Genomic DNA, 16,271 nt, shown 5'->3' with positions numbered 1-16,271 from the left:
CAAGGCCAGGCTGGACAGGGCTTGGAGCAGCCTGGGACAGTGGAACGTGTCCTTGCCCATGGCAGGCGGTGCCACTGGATGGGCTTCCAGGTTCCTTCTGTTATAAATGTATATTATGTAGTTGGCTTTTCGCATTACTATTATAATTGTACTGTATTACGCTTTTATTAATAAGAATTTAGAAGGGCAATGAAGGTGTATTTTTTGATCATACCAGAGGGGTAAGACTGGGTTTTTTTGTAATGCTGAAGCCACCAAGCCCGAAGCTATGAGAAGCGGAACACCTTGTGACCCTTTTAAGAAAAAAAAACCTGTCAACTTTCTGTTTTCGTATCCAACTGAAAAGAACCAGAAAACCTCAAAGGAAAACTTATATCCATGTTACCAGACTACGTGGAGACACCCACAAAATAAATCTACTAAATAAGATTATCGGGGGTACTTAAAACAGATCAAAAAGGAATGTTTGATTACCATCTATTGAATATTCAACACGGCGCTCCGTAAAGACAGTCCTAAAAGGGTGAAGGGGGGCGACGGGCACACCTGGTGCCAAGTCCCCCCTTGGCCGAGAAGCTTGGTTTATTCTGTCTCCTACTTTGTCTATTTTTTTATTTCTATTAAACTTACAAAATTCTAAAAGAGAGTGGAACTCGTTTTTCACACTTTCAACACAAACCATTCCCGGTGTCTGTGCCTCTCTCCCCGTCCCGCAGCTGTGGGGGGAGCCCTCGGGAAGGCGCCGCAGGGCGAGGCCGGACACGGCTCTGCACCCCGGGCGCCCCTCGCTCAGAGCAACCCTACGCCGCCATCTTCATCCCCCTCAGCCGCGCCAAGCCGCGGCAGCCAATCACAGGCAGCGCCGGGCGGCAGCAGCCAATCAGAACTCAGCTCTAACCATTTCCCTCACGCCATTGGCCCGCCGCGTCCGACCACCTCCTTCAGCGCACGGTGGCCTCCACGAGGAGAGGGCGGGAGGGGCGCTCATCCCCCATTGGTCAGCGCGTGGGGAAAGCAGGGCGCTGATTGGATGAGACTGGAAGGGAGGCGGAGATTGGGAGCGGCGTCCACTCGTTGTCACGGCAACGGCGACGGGCTCGAAACCGCGGGAACCTCCACCGAGCACCGGCCGCGGGTCGGGACCGGAGCTCTGACACCGAGAACCGACCGCGGGTCGGGACCGGAGCTCCGACACCGAGCACCGGCCGCGGGTCGGGACGGGAGCTCCGACACAGAGCACCGGCCGCGGGTCGGGACCGGAGCTCCGACACAGAGCACCGGCCGCGGGTCGGGACCGGAGCTCCGACACCGAGCACCGGCCGCGGGTCGGGACCGGAGCTCCGACACCGAGCACCGGCCGCGGGTCGGGACCGGAGCTCCGACACCGAGCATCGGCCGCGGGACGGGACCGGAGCTCTGACACCGAGAACCGACCGCGGGTCGGGACCGGAGCTCCGACACCGAGCACCGGCCGCGGGTCGGGACCGGAGCTCCGACACCGAGCACCGGCCGCGGGACGGGACCGGAGCTCTGACACCGAGAACCGACCGCGGGTCGGGACCGGAGCTCCGACACCGAGCACCGGCCGCGGGACGGGACCGGAGCTCTGACACCGAGAACCGACCGCGGGTCGGGACCGGAGCTCCGACACCGAGCACCGGCCGCGGGACGGGACCGGAGCTCCGACACCGAGCACCGGCCGCGGGTCGGGACCGGAGCTCCGACACCGAGCACCGGCCGCCGGTCGGGACCGGAGATCCGACATCCCTCACCGAGCGCCGGCCGCGGGTCGGGACCGGAGCCCCGGGGACCCCCTCACCGAGCACCGGTGGGACGCGGGATTCGCCGTCTCGGAGCGCGGTTGCGGGCCGGGGGAGCGCAGGCGGACCCCGGGACCGGCCCCCGCCTCCCGCCCGTTTCTCCCCAAAGCAAAGATGCGTCGAAACTCGGGATTTGGGTGTGGGGGGAGAGCCGCTCAGCTCCTCCCCTGGTTTCAGCCTCGCTCCTCCCTTCCCCTCCCGCTGCAGAACGAGCCGTGGCGTTTGATAATTTTAATTGAAACCCCTGAAATTTCTAGCCAACGAATCAAACATCCGGACAAAACTTAAGCAGAAACACGCACACAAAACATATCCTGTAAGGAAGGTTCCTTTAAGGACAAGGAGCTCTGATCCCAAACAGGCTCTTCCCTGACTCAGACACCTCCGTTTCTCTATTTTTTTTTCCCCACGACACCACCGACAAAGTGACAGGTGACAAATCCAGACTCTTATTAGTAAAAGGAATAAATCGCGCCCTTACAAGGCCAGGACAGGTCCGGCTCAATCCCGTGAGAAACCCTGAACGCGAGCAAAAGGTCTCTGAAGGACGATGTTTAACGAGCAGCGCCGTGACCCGCTCCAAAGGGGAGGGAAGTTCCTCGGGCGTGGAGATGCCCGGGGTCCAAAATGAACAAACGCTGGAGGGCCCCAAAAGAGCTACGAAGTTCGATTAGTAAATTACACACTTGGCATGGAAATTGCGATGATTTAGCCCCTTATCTTCTAGCAATAGATGAAAGAGTAAAAGAAAGGAGGGGAGAGGTCAGGGAACATCACCAGTCCTGGCTCCAGCGCCGATCCGGCTGTCCAGGGTGCGCAAGATCCCGAGGGTGCTGTGGGGGGCACCTTCTTATGGGTAAGTTTTCCCCGCCCCGGCATCAAGTTTCCCACTTCCCATGCAAATGAGGGAGTGTGCGCAATCCCGCTGCTGGACCTTTCTGGAATTGGGTCGGAGGGTTTTGAGGGTCTGTGGTGGTCTCCATCGTCCCCGGCAGATCCCCCTGCTCGCTTCCCCGCTGGCTTTGTGCTGTGCCTGCTGTCTCCGCATCGCAAGGAGGAGCTGGAACAGCACTGACCTATCTGCCGTGCCCCCCTCTCCAGCCACGTCCTGTTTCATCCTGCTCCTTATCGGTGTTAAGAACACACACTTATCTTCTCGGAGCCCTGGCTGCTACAATTGCACAGATTAGAAACCCGCTTGTGTCCCCTGAAGCACGGGATGGAACTCGGGGTGATCCCGAGGACCGGGGAAAGGTCATTCCTTACCTCCTCCAACACCTCCTGAATCTCCTGGAGCTCGTGGAAAAACGGCCCCCGCTCGATCTGGCCCAGGTTGATTTGCAAGAGCATCCTGGGCTCTTTGAGGGAAACAATCCGGAGCCCGAGGCCAGGCGCCGGGAAGTGCCCGACCTTCCCATAACAAAGGGCGCGATGAGGGACACTCAGGGACACAGCAGGAGCCGACCATCCCATTTTCTGTTCAGACTGTGAGGGGAGATAAGCTCGGGCAGGGGGTGGAATTCCTTTGTTTGGAGTCCCTCCATGGAGGCACTACCTTGAGCTGTTACCCTGTCGCTGTGTCAAGATTAAATTTTTGTAAGGATCCAGCTGCTCGAGGCTCTGCTATGGGAAAACTGGGATGGAGTCTGTGAGGAAACCTGCGTGAGTGTGGTGTGGGATCAAACAGCGACCCATCGGCTCACAGGAGCCGGTCCCAGCTCAGGTGATGCTCAGCTGTGACTCCACAGTGGCTCCTGGATGGGCAGACAAGGAAATTTCCTTTAACAGCCACACATCCAGGAATCTTATCCATGCAGCCAAAATAATGGCCTGGACATTCACATTCCAGCTGGTTCTTGTCAACAGCTAATAACAATTTTGAATAGACACGGGAGCACAATATCCACTATTAACACAGCAGGATGCTGGTGTAGGACACGGAGGGCAAAGAGTTAAAATCCCTGGAGCAAATGCCCCACTGCCAAACTGCTCAGGTTAATTTATGGCTCCTGGGTGAGAAGCAGGAATCTGCCAACCTTAACACCAAAAGAATTCCAGAGGCCACGGTGCACTGACTCCACGAAGCACCTGCACTCCTTGATTTAAAATCAAAGTGCCACAATGGAAAATCCTGCTGTGGCAGGAAAAAGGGAATTTCTGGAGTCGCAGCTGAGTTGGCCCCAATAAGAGCTGCGGCTCCTAACACCGTGTGCGCAGTGCCCCGGGGTGTAGCATCCTGGGCACCAAGGAGTTAAAGTGCTGCTGTGTCCCAAACCTGGATAACAAAGAACAAAGTGGAAGAGGCTGTGGCTGCAGAGGGGAAAAACCCTCGGATATTTTCAGCCCTTCTGATTTTTCCAGTTTTGGGCTCATCTTCCTCCTTTCCTTCCTTAACTCTTTCTGCAGCTGCTCAGTTTTCACTGACAGCAATAATTCAGCTCTTTTCCTCCATTTCCTCTCTGGGGTTTTGTTTGTCTCTACCATGCTTTTTCCTATCTAAATTCTCAAATAATTCTCTTTCCCTGCAGTCTGCTGAAGCAGGTGGAGTCCCAAGCTGGTCACCTTTCAGGCTCAGGTTTATCACTTGGGATTCTGTAGAAGGCCAGGAGATAAGGGGGTGTGTCTCAGCTGTGGAGCCAGTCAAGGAGTGTTGTGTGAGACATGGAATGGGGAAGGATGTGGCTGGAGAAGGGGGACACACACAGCTGGGACAGCTTTTTGGGGACAAACACCCTTGTTCTGGCTCCTGGGAATAAGCACAGCATGCACAGCACAGGCCATGGAGTGTCCAACAAAGGCTGATCAATCTGGGGGGATCAAAGCCACCAGAGACCCCCTGACCCATTTCTAAGAGGATCCAGAGGGACGGACTGTCTGCTGACTTGTTTGCATCAAAAAAGTGAAAAAAATAGCCCCAGGGTGTGGCAGACTTGGCTGTGAAAGGGTGATGTCCTCTCCTTCTGATCCCCCTCTCTCTTCTCTCTTTTCTTTTACCTTTTTATTTCTCTTCCTACCAGAAGGGAAAAAAAAAAATACCAATTCCCACGCTGAGAGTAGAATTTGCTATTAAAACTTTGTGAGCTTTTTTGGACACCTGTCATTCCTTGCCTTTGGACACACGAGCATCCCAAGGGAACAAACCTTGGGAGCTTCTTTCCTCTCGGGACACACAGACCCCGAGGGAGGAGGGTGGAGGAGCAGAGCTGCTCTACCTCCACATGGCCTCCTCTCCAGCAGATCCTCTTATCATCGTTTGGGACACAGCAGCTCGTTAACTCTGTGTTTCCCAGGTTTCTGCAGCATCTCCACGTTCTGCTTTCGCAGGATTTGGGAAATTGAACAAACACAGAAGACCGTGAACAATGTGGGGAAAAGAAATGCGACACAGCTTTAAGGCTATGCAGAACTAAGACCATGTTCCAGCCTCCCTGGGCATTTTACAACTCCCAGGAAGGATCTCACCCTGCAGGAATTCTTCTCCCTTGGGGTTCAGCAGTGAGGAGCCGCAGGATTTAATAGTGGGAATAAGCTGCCTCCCAGGCTCCGCAGCCTTCTTTCTGTTTGCCACAGAAGAAAGAGGCTTCCTCCTAGAGCCGCAGGGGCAACACTTCCTTTCCCAAAGCATCTCACCCAAGCGGGTGTTTCCTGACAGTTTCACTGGTTCAGTGGACAACTAACACCTTTAACTCACTTGTTCCCAACCCAGTCCAAGGACTCTGGACTCCTGGGATAACGTTTTGGATAATTTCTCTCTAACCAGACAACTCTTCTTTCACAAATTGTTCCATGTGAACTCGGTTTCTCTCCCACACGGACTCACAGCCAGCAGCACCTCCAAACTCCACCTCCCCAAAAGCACAGGCACTGGTGAATGCTGTCTAACACGGAAAATAAGCCCCAGCCACCTCCCTTTCCCTGGGATGGCTGTACTACCACAGCCTCCTCCTGCCACCAGGGTCTGGCACAGAGCTGGGGAAAAAAAAAAAAAAGTTCAAAATTTTTTGAAGGGCCCTGGCCCAGCGAGGGGACACCGAGGGGGCTGTGAGGGATGTCCTATATGGAATGCATCACAGAGCCCCTGATGTTCCTGCAGGGCCAGCTGACCAGCGGCACGTGTGTGTCCTGCATGTGACCTTCCTGATGCTTCAGCAGGCTCCTCTTGAGCACAAACCTCTTGCTGCAGAGAGGACACTGGAAAAGCCTCTCTCCCGTGTGCCGCCGCTGGTGGTTCAGCAGGTAATCCTTCCTCCTGTAGGTTTTGTCACACTTGGAGCACTTGTAGGGCCTCTCTCCTGTGTGACTCGTCTGGTGCCTGACGAGCCACGAATGGCAAACGAAGTTTTTCCCGCAGTCGCTGCAAATGTAGGATTTGCCCCGGCCCTGGCTCTGCTGCTGGGCGGGGCTGCCCCGGGCCAGGGGCGGCTCCCAGCAGGGGCTGGATCCCGAGGTGTCCATGGGGAAGCTTTCCTCGTTTTCAGCGGCTTCCTCTGTGCCCAGGCTGTCCTGGGACCTGCCTGTGCCTGGGGGAGCCTCCCCACACTCAGAGCGGGGTCCTGGCCCCTCGCAGGAGGTGGGAGCAGCTCCCGGGCCCATTCCCTTCTCTCCCGGGCCCACTCCCATCTCTCCCGGGTGTGGGTGCAGCAGAGGGAACATCCTCTCACACGTGGGGCCTGGAAACATCTCCGCTTCTCCCTGAGGTGCCTGAGGCTGGTCCTGCTGTGGGCAGTTTCTCTCACACTTGTAGGCACAGGGCCGCTTTTCCAGGCTCTTTTCCTGAGCACTAAAGAAATCGTACTGAGCATCGCCTCCGAGGCTGTTCCCGTTCCCAGTGCTGGTTGTTTCCGTCATTTCTGAGTTCCACTGGCTGTCCCGTGTCACTCCATGGCTGGGATCTTTGGGAAACCCCTCTCCCGACCTTCCTGGTACCTCTAAGTCACAGGTCTTGTGCTCTAAGCAATTTGCTGGATGGTGCCCCTTCAAGTTTTCATCTGAAACAGAGATTTCAGAGGTTTTAAATTCAGGAGTCCCTTTAGGAATGTCCCTCCCAGCCCAAAGCAACATCTCTAATACTGAGGGGGAAACGAAGTACCAGCATCCACTGAAACAAAATTTCCAGCATAAGAGAAGGACTTTTTTCAACTCTTTTTTTAAAAAAAAAATCTACGTAAAAAATCGCTGCTGCAGTCTCAGATTGAGCCTCTCACTCAGATAACAGAGCAGAGACACTGTCCCACCTCAGCGCTCCCAGCTGCTCTCCAGACGCTCCCCTGAGCATCCCCAGGAGCAGAGCCCCCCGGCCCTGCGTGGACACCCCAACAATCCCACCCCGTGTGGCTGAGAGCACTGTCCAAATGCTCCCTGAGCTCTGGCAGCCTTGGGGCTGTGCCCATTCCCTGGGGAGTCTGTTTGGTGCCCAACCACCCTCTGGGGGAAGAACCTTTTCCTGATGTCCAACCTAAACCTCCCCTCCCGAGCACTCTCTGCTCCCAGGAACTCATGCTGTCTAATGAGCACCTGGTTTTTTGTGAGCAGCTTTGGAAACCTCTTTTTCTTGCCTGAATAACAACCCAAGTGGAGTAATATTTTTTGTTGTGGAACTTTCAAAGAAAGGCACTGACTTGAATTGCAGCCAGGATGGAAAATCACTGGGATTAAAGCCCACTCTCTTGTGACCCTATAAACTGTGGTCCAAAGAGAGATCCACTGAGCTCCCAATTCCCAGAAAATAAAGGAATGTGTGTCCCAAACACTGATAACTGGATGGCCCTGGAGCCATGAGAAAGAACAAGATTTGGCCGTGTGTGTGGAGATCTGCAGTTTCTGGGACAAACATCCTTGCTGTAGCTCCTGGAGACAAGCACAACACAGAGCAAAGGCGGGAATGAGGTCAAGAAGTGGGAATGGATTACAGGGGGTGGATCAAGACCACCAAAAATCCCCAAAGCCTCTAAACCATTTCCAGAAAGGCCTGGAAGAACTGACTGCATGGGAAGTGAGAAACTGGTCCTCAGGGCAGGGAATCCTGGCCACAGGAAGGACTGAGGGAGCCCTCCATCCCCTCATCCACATCACTGATAAAGACATCAAACAGGATGTTTGATGAACCCTGGGGACACCACTGGTGACTGGCCACCAGCTGATGTCACTCCCCCGCCCAGCACTCTGTGGGCCCAGCCCTCAGCCAGGTTTTTATCCAGATAAAAGCAGCACAAACTCAATCCATGCAGCCCGAGCACAGCTCTGGGCTTGCCTCAGCACAAGCCCAAGCCAGTGCCTCTGACAGCGTTTGGCTCAGGGAGGAGGGAGCCACTTCAGCTGACAGAACCCAAAGTTTTTGTGACCGAATACCAACTGGCAGGCTGAGGTTTGTCCTAGTTCTCTCATGGTTAATATCATGAGGTTGTGACATTTCATACAGCATTAAAAAATACTCTAAACTGGATTTACTGTGCCCGAAATCCCAGCTGAAATCCATTACTGACCTGTACTTGGATCTGCCGAGACTTCCTCTTTCTCCAAGTCCTGTTGTTCAGAGCAGGGTGGCTCCTCCTCTTGTTTAATCCAGGATGAAACACGAGTTGCATAAGTCTGAAATCCTGTTCATTGGGGAGAATTTACACAACTGAGAAACACCAGGGGAAGGCACAAAGCCTGGATAATTTGGGAATACACAATGGTGACAAAAGCATCAGGGAAGGCACAACAGGAAGAGACATTTAGGGGTCATTCCTGCAGTGGAGTTTTTGGCAGATCCTCACCTGTGTCCGGATCTCTCTGGAGGTCCTCACCCCCTGCTCCTGGCAGCTCCCTGGCATCCACCTCGCTGCCTTTCCTGGTCTGACTGGATGCCTCAGGCTCGTAAAATCCTGCTGAGGGAGGAAGTCCAGGAGAAGTGTATCCAACCTGCCTAAACTCAGCACTTCACAAGGCTGAAAACCTGCTCTGGTCTGGGCTTTGTTTTGGAGGTTGTTACCCCAAGCCAAGCTCCCCTAAGCCCAGTTTCTTAAGGAAACCTGTTGGAAAGGTCTAAAAATCCCAGCTGGCTACAAACACAGGAGCCAAGTACAGTTCCAGTGGAGCCAACAGGCAGCACTACTACCTTGGTAAAGAGTGAGGAATATCTGCAAAGCAGAGCAGCTGATTTGTAAAACAAAGAGGTTCCAAGTGAGAGGGCAAAGAAAGGGCAGCCTTTGAGAGGAGTCTGTGCTCCTCTTTACTCAGGAAAACCCCAGAAGGGAAGGCAGGAGGGAAAAGGCAACCTGAAGGAATTTAGGGGAGGATGAAACATCTCCTAATCCACACTTGGATAAAAACCAGCCATGTTGCCACAAACTCCAAAAATGTCCGTGAGAAGGGAAAGGGGCAACACCAGCCCTCACCTGTCATGTCTGCTGGCGAGCCTGCTCAAAACTTCTTAAAGATTTGGAACAACGAGCAGAGGTGCGAGGAAAAAAACCCCACACACAACCTGGAATTTAATCCCTCTGTTTTGTTTGCCCTCTGAGGTGTGCAGTTACTCACCTGGGCAGGGCTCTCCAGGAGCTTCTGCAGCTTCCACCTCCCGATCTGCGGAGCACAACTCTTCCTCTTGCTTAATCTGCATTATGCTGTCTTCTGTTAACAGGAACCAGTGTTATTTTAACACCATACAAAATTAATTCCAATCGTCAGCCCAGCCCAGGCAGATCTGCCCTGCTCTAGCTCACATTCCAGAGAAAACCTCGCTCCAGTTCTAGTTCCTGCTGACCAAGGCCTCCTGAAGTGTTGGTTACAAAACCCTCAGCAGACGTTTGAGTCGGAGAAATGCACAAAATTTTCATGCAAGTGAAAGCACGTTCTCCCAGGAGAGGCCAGAGCCACTTAAATTCTTGTGCTTGAGTTTTGCTTCTCTCTTGGTGCCACTGCAGTTCTGTTTTCCTTTTCAATTCCTCTCAGTCACACTCCACTTCTCACCCATCAGAGAAACACTCAGGAGAAGAGAAGTTCTCTGAGAATAAGTCATGAAACTTAAGAGAAAAAAGAAAACAAAAGTCTGTGGAATAAATAAAGAAAAGCAGAAGGGCCAGTGCTCTGCACCTTGGCCAAGGGGTCTGGTGGATTTCCCAGGAGAGGGAAAAGAAGGGTGTGATGGAGTGGCCCGGAGAGGCTGGCGGGGGTGGAATGCCTGACAGCAGCAGTTGGAAGACCAAACTCAGCACAGCAAGTGCCTTGGAGAGATGCTGGTCATAGAATCATCAAATTGCCGAGGCTGGGAAAGCCCTTTAAGGTCGTCGAGTCCAACCATTCCCTCAGCACTGCTGAGGCCACCCCTGACCATGTCCCCAAGCGCCACATCCGCAGGGCTTTTAAATCCCTCCAGCAATGGGGACTCTGCCACGGCCCTGGGCAGCTGGGCCAGGCCTGGAGAGCCCTTTAGGGGAAGGAATTTTCCCAATATCCAACTAAACCTTCCCTGGCACAACTCAAGGCTGTTCCTTCTCCTCCTGGGAGCTGTCCCCTCCTGTCAGGGGCTTGTGCAGAGCCACCAGGTCCCCCCGAGCCTCCTCTTCTCCAGGCCAAAACACCACCCACACCCCAGATGTCCCCAAAAGCCGGCAGGTGCTGGGCGCCCCACATCCCTCTCCCACCCATCGGCCCTGACACCACTCACCCGTGCTGGTCTCTGCGGGATTCCCTCTCACATCCCGCTCCTGGCAGCTCCGGGCACTCGGCCGGTCGCCGCCCTCAGCCGCGGCCTGGCCGTTGTGTCCGGCCGTGTCCGGCCCTGAGGGGAGAGGTGGGTGAGGGACGGCCGGGAGGGCACCATGGGGCTCCCCCACTGCCCCCACCGTGATCCCGGCCACCGTTACAGTGTCCTGGCCACACGTGCACCTGCACCGTGACACACAGCGCTCCACGAGGGGACAGGATTCCCCTCGGAGCCATGAGGGGACAGGATTCCCCTCAGAGCAGTGAGGGGACAGGATTCCCCTCGGAGCCGTGAGGGGACAGGATTCCCCTCAGAGCCGTGAGGGGACAGGATTCCACCCAGAGCCGTGAGGGGACAGGATTCCACCCAGAGCCATGAGGGGACAGGATTCCACCCAGAGCCGTGAGGGGACAGGATTCCACCCAGAGCCATGAGGGGACAGGATTCCACCCAGAGCCGTGAGGGGACAGGATTCCACCCAGAGCCATGAGGGGACAGGATTCCACCCAGAGCCATGAGGGGACAGGATTCCACCCAGAGCCGTGAGGGGACAGGATTCCACCCAGAGCCGTGAGGGGACAGGATTCCCCTCGGAGCCACGAGGGGACAGGATTCCACCCAGAGCCACGAGGGGACAGGATTCCCCTCGGAGCCGTGAGGGGACAGGATTCCACCCAGAGCCGTGAGGGGACAGGATTCCACCCAGAGCCATGAGGGGACAGGATTCCCCTCGGAGCCATGAGGGGACAGGATTCCCCTCAGAGCCGTGAGGGGACAGGATTCCATCCAGAGCCGTGAGGGGACAGGATTCCCCTCAGAGCCGTGAGGGGACAGGATTCCCCTTAGAGCAGTGAGGGGACAGGATTCCCCTCAGAGCCGTGAGGGGACAGGATTCCACCCAGAGCTGTGAGGGGACAGGATTCCCCCCAAGAGCTGTGAGAGATCAGGGTTCTGATGCCTTAGCTTTTGTGTTTTCCAGATTCTGCACTGCACTGGTATAAAACTCTGAACCTCATATCAAGTGTTAACAAGTTCTCCTCACGGTTTAGTTAGACAAAACAATCCTTTTCCAGCCCCAGACCCAAGGACACCATTGCAGCTCTAGGCCCCAAAAGTACAAACAGAGGATTGAGGAGAGCAAACGGTGAGGATGGGACTTCACAACCTGAAGCTGTAACTGGACAATTAACCCCAATAACTAAATGGACCAAAACTCAGAAAAGTGTGAAAACTCCATCTTGGGTGGAGCCACAGCCAGGCTCTTGTAGTGCACCCACGGTGCATCCTTGGAAGGCCTTTTGATAAATCCCTCCTTTAGTCCTTTAACTCTGTCCAGCTTTGTTCCCGGTAGCCTCTTTAGGCACCAGTTCAGACCAGAATAAAGAGGGAACAGGGTCCTCTCAGAGCCACGAGGGAACTGGGTCCCCTCAAAGCAGTGAAGGATCAGGGATCCGCTCAGAACTGTGAGGGATTGGAGTCCCCCCAGAGCCGGGAGGGATCAAGGATCCTGTCAGAGCCGTGAGGAACTCGTGGATTCTGTCAGAGCTCTGGGGGATTGTGGTCCCTATCCATTTGGGTGGGATATTGGGAAAATTCCTTCCTGGAAAGGGGCTGCCCAGTTCTGGCACAGGGTGCCCAGGGCAGTGGTGGAGTCCCCATGCCTGAAGGGAATTAAAAGCCGTGTGGATGTGACATTTGAGGATATGGGACAGTGATGCTTGGCAGTGCTGGGAAATGGTTGGACTTGATAGTCAGAGGCCTTTCCCAACCTCAGCAATTCCATGATTCTGCGATTCCTGCAAGCATCACTCCGCCTGTGCACAGGGACCATCTCTATTCTTCCTCTCAGTCCTGAAGAAGCAGTGCCTTTCTGTGTCACTTCACATTTTGTCTGGCATTCAGGGTTCTATTTTTTGCAATTCGAACAACACAAATCCCCAAAATAGCTCAGAGATTTGCCACAAATACACGTGTTTGTCTCTGAAATTCAGGAGAGCTGGGCTGGAACAGAGGAACCGTGTAAAATGCTGCATCACCTCTGATATCAAAGGCAGCTTCAAAAAGTGATGAAACATGGAGCATGTAAAATAGACAGGGACACCTCCTGCTATCCCAGGTTGCTCCAAACCCTGTCCAATGTGGCCTTGGACACTTCCAGGGATCCAAGGGCAGCCACAGCTTCTCTGGGCAACCTGTGCCAGGGCATGCCCACCCTCCCAGCCAGGAATTCCTTCCCAATAACCCACCTAACCCAGCCCTCGGCCAGCAGGAAGCCTTTGCCTCAGTATTATCCTGCAATTCAGGGCACTGAGAATATTTTAAAAAATGAAGCCGTAAAATGTTTTGATCCCAGTTCTAACTGGACCAAAACACGGAGTGTAATTTTCCCTCTTTCTGTGCTAAAGCAGCAAATCAGCCAAAATTTTTAGGGAGAGTTCTAAACTCCTTTGTTCCTGAGTGAGATCTGACCAAGCAGACTGCGGCTGGAAGTTGGTTTCCATATCCAGTGATTCAATCCACAAGGAGATGAAATGCAGCAGGAAGCCAAACAGTTCCACTGCCACGACACCATTGAGTCAAGAGGTTTGATGTCTCCACGAAATTCTGATGTGAGATGAACTGCTGATTTCATGGATTTCCTCGGGAGGGAACAACTCCACTCAAATCACCTGACAGTCCACAGAACCCACGGATTCTTGGACAAGAGCAAGCTAAAAACGCTCTTCACAACTGAGCATTTTGACTGAAACCCCAAGTTTTATGCTGAATGAACCAGAAAGGATAAACTTTTCCACGGGAAGCCGATTTCTGTGTGACCTAAATAGTAACGAGGTCATTATTATTTAGGTGTTTTGATTTGTTAATTCTGTTTATTTTTAAATTCTCTCCTCTTCACCCTCTATTTTTGGGCCTCGATCTCTATAAATTGCCATATTCCACCACTCTTGTGACAGCACTGACAGGGAATCTGGAGAGCAACAACCCCCTGAACTCGTGTTCCAGACCAAACAGCTGTGGTCAAAACACGGGTCAAATGCACCAAGAAATTAAAAAAAAAAAAATCAAAGCAAACCACAAACTAAACATTTTTTTTTCTCTTCCTGGACTCAACCCATCATGACCTGAGAGTGTTTTGCCGGCGGCAGGACTCACATGATCTGAGTGAGAATTGCACTGTGAGCTTATTTACACCCTATTTTTAGACATTTTTACACTTCAGGCCTGTTTGGATCTCGGATACACACATGGAGAACCATTCTCCTGCTCAGGTTCAACCACAGTATTGAAAAAAAATTAAAAACAATTGAACTCTGTGGGGTTTTTTTTTTTGATTTGAGGTCAAATACTATCTCTCCATCCATAAGGTACAATACTACAAACTACCACTTACAGCAGGTGAAATGATTTGAAAAATAAAATAAAAAAAAAAGATTGAAAGAAAGCATTTAGAACTTTACAGGCTTAATATTATTTTTATTAAAAATCAAGTCTTTTACTGCTGCAAATTCAATCAGCATTTTTCAAACAGACAGAAGCAAGTTCCCTGCCCTGAACTGTTCTCAACTTAATGATTCCTCATATTCCGAGGGGTTCATTCCAGGCATCTCCTCACCTGCAGTGCCTCATCCTCCCAGCACTTCCACCTTCCCGACAATAAAACTCTCCCCCAGGCTCCCTGCCTCCCCTCAGCCCCCACATCTCAGCATGCACTGCCCCACAGCAGGAATGCCAGGGATTCCCACATCTCCAGCAGCACAGGACGCTGTGGGATCGCTCGGAACTCACCCACACCAAGCTCGGAGAACTCCACGCCCTCCATGGCTCCCTGCTCCTTTGCATATGGCTTTTCCTCCTCTTCCTGCTTCACAGTGACAGCAAAGCTGGGCTCTGGGATGCTGCAGTCCGCTGAGGAAAAGAGGAAACTCTTTGACTGGGAAAGACAAAACTCCTTTGCTGGGAAAAAGGAAACTCCTTCACTGGTTATGGCAGCCCCACTGGACTCGTCCCCTTGCTGCCCCAGGAAGTTTATTCCACCCACCACACACAACCTCTCCGGCACCACCTCCCATTCCTGCTTCTTGGAGCTCTGCTCTTCCCTGCAGGGAAGTGATTCCCCCTGTTCCCCCCAGTTCCAGAGGGTCCTCCACACCCCAGGCCCTTCCACAACACTCACCGTGGCCAGGTTCAGCCAGCCCTGCTCTTCCCTCCTGGTTTTCCTGCGCTTCTCTGCTGTCCCAGCTGCTCACATTGAGTTCAAACAGCAGAGCCTCTGCCAATGACAGAAATCATGGAATCAGATCACAGTATCCCAGGAGGGTTTGGGTTAATCTTGTTCCACCCTCTGCCATGGGCAGGGACACCTTTCACAATCCCAGGCTGCTCCAAGCCCCGTCCAACCTGGCCTTGGACACTTCCAGAGATCCAGGGGCAACCACAGGGCAACCTGTGCCAGAGCCTCACTTTCCTCACAGCCAAGAATTTCCTCCAGAGTTGTAATCCTAAAAATCGAACCTGTTACATTTTTCTATCACCCTCTGTTAGTCCCCCTGAACCTGCTCCTTTGGAGACCCAAGAAGTTCCCTGAGCAAACCAGGACCATCACCTTGTGCCAGCCTCTGTCTGGGGACAGCCTCTGATGACAGCACCACACGACCCTCATCCCCAGGATTAAAACTTTAATTCAACCCTTGCCTGCACCTGGTTCTGCTGGGATCTGTCCAGGAGCCGCCTCCTCCTCATTGCAGGGCGCTTCTCCTCCCTGGAGCCGGGACAGGAGGGCAGGTTCGGAGATGACATCGTCTGACAAGGAGCACAGAAAGGAATGTCTCCTTGCTGCATGCACAGGGTGGAACACACCCAGCTGCGCTCCCCAAACCAGCTCCATCAGCTACAACACACGGCTGGGCAGCACGGAGAGTCCTCAAACACGGCCTCGCTGTGTTCCCACAGATCTGCTTCCCACGTGAGGGAAAGATTCCCTAAGCAGAAAGTGCTGCTAACTGACCCAACAGCAACACTCACCCAGCAGCACCAGGGCTTCTCTCTTCCCTGTCAGCACCTTTCCATACAGCTCCCTCTGCCACTCCTCCAGGTGCTCCCACTCCGGAGTGGAAAAGCCAGGGGCATCGTTTTCCAACGCCACAGCAGGGGCCTGCAATCCCAAAAGTGACACTCAGCACCGCTCCTGGAACACAGAATCCTACTCCCTACTTATCCCTGCTGCCAGGGAAAGAAAAAGTCCTGCCTTGAGGCATCCTCTGGACATTGGGAGCAACACTTTGGATCTTTGCTAAACTTTGGGAGATGAATTGTGCGCTCCACAATATTCTTACTTCTCCCCGGAGCCTGATCCCATTGGGGACCTCAGAGTGGGGAAGAACTTCCCGTTGTTGGTAAAAACGTGACAGCCCGTCCTATTGCAGGGAAAACCCTCTGAACAGAACAATACACAGGAGCAATCTCTTCCTGCTTCGTGCCTTTGCACGACAAGGCGACAGAGGAAACCTTGGCGGAGATGGAAGGATTTCTTGGCGGAAGGAGAGGTGAGGAGCAGAGAAGCCTCTGCGCTGTCCTTGTCCCCCCCCCAGACCCCTTAAAGACCCACCCGTTACCTTGGGAGCCTCCACCCCGGGGGGCAGCCGCAGGATCCAGAGATTCCTGTTCTTCAGCAGGTTCTCCATGTTCTCCAGGCGCCGCTGGAGCCGCCCGTACTCCTGCATGAGCGTCCCCAGCGCCGCGCACTTGCTCTGCAGCTGGTTCCC

The 16,271-nt window shown here is 53.6% G+C and overlaps 1 protein-coding gene across 3 annotated transcripts in view; it reads right to left on the bottom strand.

Annotated features, from left to right (window-relative positions):
• Nucleotides 1-2,043: 2,043 nt before the first annotated feature.
• Nucleotides 2,044-16,271, bottom strand: part of LOC136300241 (zinc finger protein 282-like) — a 14,643-nt gene continuing 415 nt past the window's right edge. The window contains exons 1-10 of one of the 3 annotated variants that reach the window (XM_066202496.1): nucleotides 16,122-16,271; nucleotides 15,532-15,661; nucleotides 15,208-15,309; nucleotides 14,684-14,779; nucleotides 14,296-14,415; nucleotides 10,471-10,584; nucleotides 9,342-9,434; nucleotides 8,579-8,689; nucleotides 8,303-8,416; nucleotides 2,044-6,808 (exon numbers count right to left, since the gene is read on the bottom strand). The exon at nucleotides 16,122-16,271 is cut by the window's right edge and continues 415 nt beyond it. In XM_066202496.1, the coding sequence (XP_066058593.1) occupies nucleotides 5,874-6,808; nucleotides 8,303-8,416; nucleotides 8,579-8,689; nucleotides 9,342-9,434; nucleotides 10,471-10,584; nucleotides 14,296-14,415; nucleotides 14,684-14,779; nucleotides 15,208-15,309; nucleotides 15,532-15,661; nucleotides 16,122-16,271 (1,965 nt within the window). In that variant the 3' untranslated portion in view covers nucleotides 2,044-5,873. The remainder of the gene's footprint in view (nucleotides 6,809-8,302; nucleotides 8,417-8,578; nucleotides 8,690-9,341; nucleotides 9,435-10,470; nucleotides 10,585-14,295; nucleotides 14,416-14,683; nucleotides 14,780-15,207; nucleotides 15,310-15,531; nucleotides 15,662-16,121) is intronic. The other 2 variants (XM_066202504.1, XM_066202514.1) reach the window with 2 other exon arrangements.

This window comes from Chamaea fasciata, unplaced genomic scaffold, assembly GCF_029207755.1.
Source record: "Chamaea fasciata isolate MVZ Bird 193981 ecotype frontalis unplaced genomic scaffold, bChaFas1.0.hap1 SCAF_1, whole genome shotgun sequence".
Classification (NCBI taxonomy): domain Eukaryota; kingdom Metazoa; phylum Chordata; class Aves; order Passeriformes; family Sylviidae; genus Chamaea; species Chamaea fasciata.
This window is presented reverse-complemented; position numbering and strand designations above follow the sequence as displayed.